At 48.8% G+C, this 11,014-nt stretch overlaps 1 protein-coding gene across 1 annotated transcript; it reads left to right on the forward strand.

Annotated features, from left to right (window-relative positions):
• GINS2 (GINS complex subunit 2) lies at window positions 1-10,389 on the forward strand. Its single transcript, XM_017860611.1, has 5 exons — window positions 1-221; window positions 1,459-1,573; window positions 6,371-6,470; window positions 9,385-9,511; window positions 9,715-10,389. The coding sequence occupies exons 1-5, from the start codon at window positions 132-134 to the stop codon at window positions 9,838-9,840; spliced, it is 558 nt and encodes a 185-aa protein (XP_017716100.1). The 5' UTR covers window positions 1-131; the 3' UTR covers window positions 9,841-10,389.
• The last annotated feature ends 625 nt before the right edge of the window (window positions 10,390-11,014 follow it).

Here is an 11,014-nt window from a genome sequence, read left to right on the forward strand (position 1 = left end):
GGCTGGCGCAGGCCATCTTCCGGCCGGGGCGGGCTCCCGCCGTGGCGGGAAAACGGCGGCCACGGCGCCTCCTCCGGGACGCTGAGGAACCCGAGGAGACCGTGAGGCTCTGGCCTGCCGCTCGCGCCGCCATGGACGCTGCCGAGGTCGAGTTCCTCGCCGAGAAGGAGCTGGTTACCATTATCCCCAACTTCAGTCTGGACAAGATCTACCTCATCGGGGTGAGGCCCGGGCCCGCCGTGGGGCGCAGGGCGGGCGCCGAGGGGAGGGGAGGCCGGGCTGGGCGCGTCCGGGGCTCCCGCGTGGCCTTCAGAGCCGGGGTCGCGGGCTCGCCCTGCTCCCGCATCTGCGGAGGCCACCACTCTGCGCTTGACTCGCCCACCGCAGTTCCCGCTTCTCGGATGAGGAAAGCGAGGCTGCTCTCGTTTGCCAGCGGCCCCGAACGCCTGGGTTTACAGGGCCTTTTTGGTTTGTTTTTTGGTTTTTGAGACGGTCTCTCTCTGTCGCCCAGGCTGAAGTGCAGTGGCGCGATCTCGGCTCACTGCAGCCTCCGCCTCCCGGGTTCAAGCGATTCCCCTGCCTCAGCCTCCCAAGTAGCTGGGACCACAGGCGCCGCCACCACGCCCGGCTAATTTTTGTATTTTTGGTAGAGACGGGTTTCACCATGTTTGGCCAGGCTGGTCTCGAACTCCTGACCTCATGAGCCACCCGCCTCGGTCTTCCAAAGTGCTGGGATGACAGGCGTGAGCCACTGCGCCCGTCTTGTTTATATGGTAGAGATGGGGCTGGCCTCGAACTCCTGGGCTCCCCCAGGCGATCCTCTCACCTCGGCCTTCCAAAGTGCTGGGATTATGGGTAAGAGTCGGCTTTAACTCTGTTTGTTTTTGTCTTTATTTTTGAGATGGAGTTTCGCTCTATCGCCCAGGCTGGAGTGCAGTGGCGCCATCTCGGCTCAGTGCAGCCTCCGCCTCCCGGGTTCAGGTGATTCTCCTGCCTCAGCCTCCTGAGTAGCTGGAATTGTCAGCCACCGCGCCCGCCTGGCTTTGCGTTTTTAGTATAAGGGAGGCACCTTGGCGCTGGGAGTCCTGGAGGAGGAGGGCAGGCTCAGTACCTGCCCAGATCCATCTCCCCGCACCCCAGGACCCCAACATTGGGGGTGTGAAACCTGTTCTGGAGTTGGAGGGTGCAGGCGGGAGAGGGAGCACCCCCGACCCACTCCGGGGGGGATTTACATCCCCCTCCGTGGAAAGGCCGGAAGGACTGTGCTCCACGCTCGCAGGTGTCTTGGAGCCGCTTAGGAGGTGCTTTGTTCTGAGTCTGATAACAGTTGGGTTTTTATTATTTACATTTGGACTTCAGCCTCTGCAATGCCTTGCCTCTTATTTGATAGCAGTGACGCACAGTAATGCTTTTTTTGTTCTTTTTTAATCTTACGGGGAATTGTTTTACTTTTGTCAGGGGGACCTGGGGCCTTTTAACCCTGGTTTACCAGTGGAAGTGCCCCTGTGGCTGGCAATTAACCTGAAACAAAGACAGAAATGTCGCCTGCTCCCTCCAGAGTGGATGGACGTAGGTAAGGATGCAGTGGAGACTGGTTGATGAGTGGGTGGGGCTGGGCTTGGGATGATACCCTCTCCCAAGGGGTGGAGGCATGGATCCTCCTTCCTGACTAGGTCCTTGCTTCCTCTGTTCTGTTATCCACTGATCACCTGAAAGGAATACTTCCAGATTCACCTCTCAGCAGAGTCTGCTAACCAGAGTTACTAATGTCATGTTAGGTTTATGGTGTATGTGAAAATTGTAGTTGATTTTTTGAGACGGGTCTGACTCCATCACCCAGGCTGGAGAGCAATGGTGCAATCTCGGCTCACTGCAGCCTTCACCTCCTGGGTTCAAGTGATCCTCCTGCCTCAGCCTCCCAAGTAGCTGGGACCACTGGTGTGTGCCACCACATCCTGCTAATTTTTGCGTTTTTGTAGAGATGGGGTCTTGCCATGTTGCCCAGGCTGGTCTCAAACTCCTGGGGTCAAGCGGTCTGGCCACCTTGGCAGATCTGCTGGGATTACAGGTGTGAGCCACTGTGCCCAGCCTATATTTTAATGTAAGATATTTCAATTTGCTTTAAAATAAATATATGACCTTAAAGAAGCATTTGTTTTAAATTTTTAAAAGTTAAGTATAGATTAGCATGTTGAGAAGCAGTTACACAGAATGCATGAAAATAATATATCACAAAAGGGTCGAATATTACTCAGCTATAAAAAGGAATGGAATTCTGATACATGCAACTGCATGGATGAACCTGAAACATCTTAAACATCTTGCTGAATGAAAGAAACCAGGCACAAAAGACCACACACTGTATCCCTCCATTTGTATCAACTGTCTAGAATAGGCAAATCAAGAGAGACAATAGATTACTAGTTGCTTAAGTACGGGGGTCTTGCTTTGGGTGATGGAGGGATTGTGGAGTTTCTTTTTGGCATGATGAAAATTGGGATTGATTGTGGTAATGGTTGCCCAAGTCTGAATATACTGAACACCATTGACTTGTACACTTTGTTTTTAATAGCCTGCAAGTGCTACTAAAACATGTGTGTGTGTGTGTGTGTGTGTATATATATATATATTTATTTATTTATTTATTTTTTAGTGGAGATGGGGTCTTGCTATGTTGCCCAGGCTGGTCTCAAACTCCTGGACTCAAGTGATCCTCTCAGAGTGCTTGTATTACAGATGTGAGTTGTTGCACCTGTCCAGAAGGCTTTTTTAGCAGAGAGACCCACCAGGCCTGGCTCCATTAGTGCAGCATCCTCTCCAGGCCCCTTGTTTAAAATCAGTCTCTGGCAATTTTGTTCCATCCAGACCCGAGGTGATACATGGCAAGGGCCTGTTTTATCGCAGGCTAGAGTCAGAAGGTGTGGAGAGTTCACCTTGAGCTTTTTGCCTGGGCTGGAGCCGTATTGTGGGAACAGTGAGGCACCAGTCTATAGACCCTACCCAATAGCCTGCTGCCTCCTGACTTCTGCACCACAGATAAGTCCTGCCTGTTCTGGGCCGGGCACGGTGACTCACGCCTGTAATCCTAGCACTTTGGGAGGCTGAGATGGGCGGATCACCTGAGGTCAGGAGTTCAAGACCAGCCTGGCCAACATTGCAAAACCCCGTCTCTACTAAAGAATAGAAAAATTAGTTGGGCATGGTAGTGGGCGCCTGTAATTCCAGCTACTTGGGAGGCTGAGACAGGGACAATTGCTTGAACCCGGGAGGCGGAAGTTGTAGTGAGCCGAGATCGTGCCATTGCACTCCAGCCTGGGAGACACGGCGAGACTCCGTCTCAGGAAGTAAAAAAAAAAAAAAGTTCTGCCTGTTCTGGGACTTCATTTAAATGGAATAATCTAGTATGTCATTTTTTTTGTTTATGACTTGTGTTATCTAACACTGTTTTTGAGATTTACCTGTTTATGTTCTTGACACTGGGACACAGAGCTCGGCTCCCAACCCCTTTCTCCACTACCTAAACTCATATCCACACTACCTCGTTAGTTCTTCCGTTGCTGGGTACTCTCCATACTATATATTTGTTCACCGATTCTTCTGTTGGTAGATATTTGGGATTCCCATTTTTGGCTTCTAAAAAACATTGAGAGACAGGATTTCTCTGTTGCCCAGGCTGGATTGCAGTGGTTATTCATAGGTGTGATTATAGTGCATTGCAGCCTCCAACTCCTGGGCTCAAGCGATCCTCCCGTCTCAGCCTCTAGTAGCTGGGACTACAGGTGTGTACTAATGTGTCCAGCTCATTTCTGGCTTTTGAGACAGAGTCTCGCTCTGATGTCCAGGCTGGAGTGCAGTGACTTGATCATGGCTCACTGCAGCCTCCACCTCCTGGGCTCAAGCGATCCTCCCACTTCTGCTTCTTGAGTAGCTGGGACTACAGGTGTATACCATCACACTCAGCTAATTTTTATTAGCTAAGTGTGAGCTAGTCTCACTTTGTTGCTCAGACTGGTTTTGATCTCCTGGGCTTCCACCTCGGTCTCCCAAAGTGCTGGGATTACAAGTGTGAGTCACTGTGCCTGGCTCATTGTGGCCATTAATAAGGCTTTAGTGAATATTCTTGTCCAAGTCTTTTCATGGATATGTTTTTTTCTCGGGTAAATAAACACCTAGAATGATGGACTTGCTGGGATAATGCTTAACTTTGTAAGTAAGGGCCACCTGGTTCTTCAAAGCAGCTGAGCCTTTATCCTACAAGAAATATGAGTTCCTATTGTTCCATGTCCTGGCCAAAAATTTTGATTGTATCTTTATTTGCTAGAAAGGTGGACCAGAGGTGTTTCATAAGCTGATTCAGATGTTAATGAAAGGATCACTCTTCTGTGTAGAGAAGGTCCGTGTGATAGGAGCAGAGCAGGGAATGAATCCAGGCAAGCACTGAGGGTGGCCTCTAGCTGATGGAGGTAGGAGATGTGGTGGGCGTCTAGGTGTGTTTTGAAGGAAGCAGCAGCAGGATTGGCTGAAGGACTGGCCATGGGGTGTGAGGGAGAAGAGTGAAAGCTGACAGCCAGGCTGTTGGCTGGAGGCCCAGAAGGAGAGGGAGTTGCTGTCTCCTGAGGTGGGAGGCTGCAGGAGCAGGCTGTGGGCTGCAGTGGGTATCAGGAGTTGGGGTTTGAACTGTTGTGCTTTCTGGATATCCAGAGGGAGGTTACGGCAGCAATGAGATTATTGAGTCAGGAGTTAGGGCTCAGGGGCTGATGGGAGTATAAATTTGGAGGTCTTTCTGAGCACGTGGGTGGTATTTGGATGAGGTGGTGTGGATATGAGTTTAGGTAGTGGAGAAAGAGGTTGCAAGCTGAGCTCTGTGTCCCAGTGTCGAGAGGTCAGGAGGAATTGCCAAGAGGCAAAAAGGGGAGCCTAGTGCGTTCAGAAGAAAGCTCAGAGGGGTGTCCGGGGAGGGCCTTCTTTTTAAGGCAGTATCTATTAGTGTGTTTGGGAGGATCAAGCAGGGAGGGGATAGTGATCATTCAAGAGCATGAGAGCTGCTGGAGTGCCTTCCTGTGCAGGTGAGAGGGTCCAGGACACCTGGAAGGCTGGTCCTCGAGTGCATAGGAGCTACGCAGGGAGTTTGGGGGATGGGGTGGCATGTGGGTCACACTCAGCTGAGTGTCAGGTGAGAGGTGCGTGTTGGGTTGAGGTGGTGCTGGTGGCAATGAAGAGAGGGAAGAGAGGGTGAGTAGACCAAGGAACTGGGCCAGGATTGTAGGACGGCACCAAGGGCCCTGGGGATGGGTGGTTGGCCCTTTACAGAGGGACCCTGCAGCGTAGCTGTGCTCCATGCTTGTCCCTTAGCTACATTCCACAGTCCACACCCAGGACAGGTTTCTCTGCAGAGGGGGAGGGCTGAGGGAACTGGAGCATGTGTGAGAACAGTGCCGATGCTGGTGGAATTGGACACAGCTGTTTGATTCTAGACGCTGGGCTTTAACCCCTCTAGGATACCATGCCTCCTCCCGGCTGGGGTGGCTTAACCCTCCTAGGATATTTATCATGCCCAGACTAGGGTGGCTTAACCCCTATGATATTGTATCGCTCCTAGGCTGGGGTGGCTCAGACCCCTAGGATATTATATCACACCAAGACTAGGGTGGCTCTAGTTTTGTAAGTTGTCTTGCTCCCTTCTGAACAGGGCTTAGTATAAATAAATTTAAGTCACTGACTACTTTGATCACTTATTGCATCAAAGGTAAAATACTGACCAGGTATGGTGACTCACTCCTATAATCCCCAGCACTTTGAGAGGCTGAGGCAGGACGATCACTTGAGCTTAGGAGTTTGAGACCAGCCTGGGCAACATTGTGAGACCTCGTCTCTACAAAAAATAAAAAAATTAGCTAGTTATGGTGGCATGTGCCTGTGATCTCAGCTACTCCTTGGGAGGCTGAGGCAGGAGGATTGCTTGAGCCCGGGAGGTTGAAGCTGCAGTGAGCTGTGATGTTGCCACTGCACCCCAGCCTGGGCATGAGAGAGAGACTGTCCCAAAAAAAAAAACAAAAAAAACAGTAAAGTACTTTGCTGTTTCCCTAAAAAAGAAAACAAAACAAAAAACACAAACATCAAACTTTTGACTCGAACATTCTTTTAGGAATATGTTCTGTAGGCCAAAGCAGTGACAAAAATTTACCTTTTGGAGAGAAAGTTTCAAGGAGGCCTCAGATCATCTAGTTAATGATACAAATGTTGTCCCAAAATATTTTTTCATGTATTTGCTAGTTGATGATGTATTTGCCAGATAATATAGGCACTAGGTAAATTTGGAAGGTTTAATAAATATCTATGATGGTAAAATGTATTAACTTTTAAATTTCAGAAAAGTTGGAGAAGATGAGAGATCATGAACGAAAGGAAGAAACTTTTACCCCAATGCCCAGCCCTTACTACATGGAACTTACCAAGCTCCTGTTAAATCAGTAAGTAGATCTCACCTCTTTGAGGCCACACCCAAGACTGGATGGACTCGCCATGCCCTTCCTCCAGCCCCCGCTTTTCCTCTCCGCTTCTCTGCTTCTTGCCTCGTAAGTGGCAGCACTGGCCACCCTGTTTCTCAGGTCAGTGACCAGAGGTCATCTGTGTACACATACCTGCCAGGTGTACTCTGTCTCTGTGTGTCTTTCTCTCTGTTCTTTCCCTTTCTCTCTCATTTTTCATTTTCTCCACCCCCTGGTGAAGCCCTTGGCTCTTTTCTGCCTCACATCACTCGACATTGGACCCCAGTGTGAGCCACCCGCATCTCACAGAATCGGCAGTAGCCATTCTTTGCCACGTATGTGTTTTATTTAGCACAGCTTTACTCCCGTTTCTCCTTGTAGTAGGTGGATTTGAGGTTTTTTGTGTCTTTCGCAGGAAAGGCCAGAGGACTCACATTTGCCTCTGCCCTTGGTTTACAGGAAAGCCCATTTCCTGGCAAAATCATGCTGTAGTAACCCCGTAGCTTGTTTGCCTTCATCCATACTGGCTCCTCTCAGCTTCCCATTCGTTCTTCACATCACAGCCAGAGTGGCCTTTGAAAGGCAGAACTGCCATGTGACTCCCTGCTTAAAATCCTCAGTCTTCCCTCTAGTCTAAAGTCCTGAGCATGGTGTTCAAAGCAGTGTGCAGCCTGGTGCATCCTCCCCCTCCCTCTTTCACCCTCTCTTACAGCTCTTTCCTCTGCTTCTAGAGGGCTCAGGCTCACACTGGCCCCTGTCACTTCTTGAAGAATTCTGACTTTGCATATACTGTTCTCTGCCCTGTAAGTCCGTCCTTTCCCTGCTCGTGCTCACCTCCGCTGGTTAGTATAACATGTCTCTCCTGGGTTCAGCATACATGGTCTCTTGGCAGCTCTACACGTTGCTATGGCATTTGCCAGCAGTAATTTTCTTGTTTGTCTGGCTGTGCCATCACATGTACCCATTCTAAATGGGCAGGGACTGGGTCTCCTATGCATATGTCCCCAGCGAGATGCCTGGGGCTCATGTTTGTTGAGTGAAAGAGTGAAACTAGTAAAGAAGGCAGACAAGTGGATAATTTTGCTTGGGAGATACTTAGAATGTCATTTGTACAATGTCAAGCTTCTGAAGCCCCCTGGGCATCCTTTAACTGGGTTCACGAGCAGAACTGGAACAAACCATTGGGACACTAGTACTACTGCATGCTGCAGAGCAGCAGGAAGGCCTGGGGGCCCACCGAATGGCACTGCTGAATTTAAAGGAAGACTTGGGGACACAGCATGGGCTTGTGCTTAGGCTGATAGGAGGCTGCAGTCAGCCCATGAGTTTCATAAAAAGCCAAGAACCAGCAATGCACCAAGCAGTGGCGTTTGTCCCATAGGCCTGGTTCCTGGTGTGGGTGGGGGAGAGATGCGGGCCTGGGAGCCCATAGTGAATCTTCAGTGTGACCAATGCTTTTGACAGTCCATCAGAGCACAGTAAGGCCAAGTGGTGCCAGAGAGGGCTCAGAGAGGTTTGCTGGGAGGGCAGACTTGTAGGAGGTGGATGGTAGGAGAGAGGTCAGTGAGGCAGGAGGAGCTGATGTGCTCTGGCACACAGTGTGAAGGACCTGGTGTAGCCAGGCAAGCAGAGGTATTTGAGCATGTGTAGTACATTCGTGGGAGCAGGGGAGTGGAGGCATAGATTCTGCTGCAGTGACCAGCCCCTGGGAGGGGCATGTGGCCTCAGAGTGACCTGAGAGAGACTGCAGTGGTGGTGGGGACAGTAGCTGGAAGGGAGAGGATCTATAAACAGGCTAGGTAAGAATTTGGCATTAGCTAGGTGAGGGGGCCTATTCATGTTTTGTTTTTGAAGTTCAATATGTATGTAGTTTTATCAAAACCTTGTTTTATAATTCATTCGGTTAAGAGACTTAATTTTACATTTGTTCTGCAGTTCAGCTGATGAGGAGTTGGGGTCTGTTGTTCTTTAACCTGCTGTTCAGAGCCCAAGATCTAAATGTTTGGGGGTTTATAAATAACACTCACCACGTAAATTTTGTACCAGTGATTTGCCTCTTACTAATCGGGAGTTATTTGTAGCATATGGAGAGAGAATGTCTAGCATAACCTGTAATGCGTAGCGACGAACAATATTTGCTTCTGCTTTTATCTTGTAGTTTTTCTTCCAAGGTTAGTTTAAAATATTTCACAAAGGGAGCCTCAACTTTGTGAAAGCCTTCCTTCAGCCCTTGCTGACTTTGAGCTTCTAGCCAGAATTTTGCTATGTGTAGGTGTGCTCGCTGTATACTGATTTGCAGTTTCTTCTGTGATTTTTGAAAATTGTTTTTGTCTTCTCTGAAGAGCAGGAGAGTCCCTTCCCTTCAGGGCTTTTATGAGGATAGGAATGCCAGGTAAAGTGCTGAGCCCAGTACCTGGCATGGAGCTGGTATTCTGCTTCTTTAGGCTGTGAGCCCTGGATTCCTGGTGGGGAATAGGGAGATCTGCTCAACACTCTGTAAATAAGGAGCAATAGAACTCGACCTTTGAGCCAGCCCTTGAAACCGATTCCTTGTAGATGGAGGTTATGCGGCACAGAACGCTGTTAGCCTGAGACAGAGGGTTCTGACTTAGAGCTGATTCTCTACTAATTTTCTTAGGTAAACAGAAGTCCTGTTCAGCAGCCTGCCATGGGATAGTTACTGTGAGCAAAAGAAACACCATGTGGATCACTGCCGAATGTCCTTGGCACTAAGCCTAACTGCTACACATCTTTACATCCTGAAGTTGAAAATAAAGCAAAACAGACTTGCTGAGTCTAGAATAGCCGGAGTATTTTGCCTGAAAAGAGCCACTCTATCCAGAATTGCCTCAGCTTATCGAGTGTTCCCTGACTGACTTACCCCTTGCTCCTTTAGTGCTTCAGACAACATCCCGAAGGCAGATGAAATCCGGACCCTGGTCAAGGATATGTGGGATACTCGTATAGCCAAACTCCGAGTGTCTGCTGACAGCTTTGTGAGACAGCAGGAGGCACACGCCAAGGTAGGTGCTGCCTTACCTGGGTGCTAGTGGCCTTGATGCTGCATAATTTCACATGGCCTCCTGTCTGCTGAGGCTATTACAGGCAGGCATTACTAGCTGTGCTTTTTAGAAAGTTCATTGGTTTCTTATTTTTATTCGGTAGAGTTTACCTTTTCTCAAAATCAAAAACTCCTTGGCCAACTTGGTCTGTTTTCTTGTTTTAGCTGGATAACTTGACCTTGATGGAGATCAACACCAGCGGGACCTTCCTCACACAAGCGCTCAACCACATGTACAAACTCCGCACAAACCTCCAGCCTTCGGAGAGTACTCAGTCTCAGGACTTCTAGAGAAAGGCCTGGTGCAGGCGGCTTGCTGGGGATGTGAGTGCTCAGGACGTGATGAGGTACTCGTGGTTCTGGAGCTCTAGAAACACTTTGAATGCATGAAAACGTGTGATGGTGCAAGGAATGGATTCAGGACATTGTGGAGAAGCAACAAGTTTGTGATTAGTCCTTAAAACTTAGCTCCCTGGTACATTCTTCAATTCCACATCTGTTTCTAGAAACCAGCCTTTTTTTTTTTTCCCCCCCCCTTTTGAGAAAGAAAAAAGCTTTAGGCAAATAAGTTATTCTTCCTAGCAGAGCCACATGGGTCTCCTGCGTGGAATCTGTCACACTTGGACAAGTGTTCAGTGACTGGTAGGTGTAGATACAGCAGGAGTGGCCATGTGGCCCACAGCTTTTTTCTGCCTTCTTGATCCTGGTTTCTTGGGCTGAATTTGGACTCTCCCGGAGGTGGCTCACAGGGAAGGATGGCAGATGGTGCAGCTAACAATGCTGACCAGTGCTTTTCCTCTAAGCCCTGATGCACAATAAACATGGACCCAACCTAACTCTTGAGTCTTTAGGTTTTGTCCTGCGTAACTACCAAGTAAAAGGACTGAGCCTGTGGCTGAGATGACTCAGTAAACTAAACTGAGGCACACAGCAGTCAACTGGAAACTGCAGACCAACACCTGGGGTGTCTCGTTCTCTTGGCTACTTCTAGCTCAGGTTTAATGGGTTTCTTATCAAGAGGAGAGTCAGGAAAAAAACGAAACCAATGTATTGAGCACGAGTGACACTTAAGACAATGCTAGAAGAAAAGTCAGACTTTTAACGCTGCCCTGATGCATTTAAGGAAGGATTCTTTGTTGTAGGTAACAGTGGACTCGGGAAATTATTTTTTTCCTAAGAAAATTACTTAATTTGTAGCATTTTGGAATTGTTAGGTCCTTTACAGAAATTACATTACCTTGAGAGATGAAATGATTGAGCAGCATCATGCAATGGATAGAAGGTTCTGTAACCAGCTTTAAAAAAAACTTTAATTTTTGGCCAGGCACAGTGGCTCACGCCTGTAATCCCAGCACTCTGGGAGGCTGAGGCGGGTGGATCACGAGGTCAGGAGATTGAGACTATCCTGGCTAACATGGTGAAACCTCGTCTCTATTAAAACACACACAAAAAAATTTGCCGGGTG

The sequence above is a fragment of the Rhinopithecus bieti genome, unplaced genomic scaffold (genome assembly GCF_001698545.2).
Source record: "Rhinopithecus bieti isolate Rb0 unplaced genomic scaffold, ASM169854v2 scaffold_1618, whole genome shotgun sequence".
NCBI lineage: Eukaryota > Metazoa > Chordata > Mammalia > Primates > Cercopithecidae > Rhinopithecus > Rhinopithecus bieti.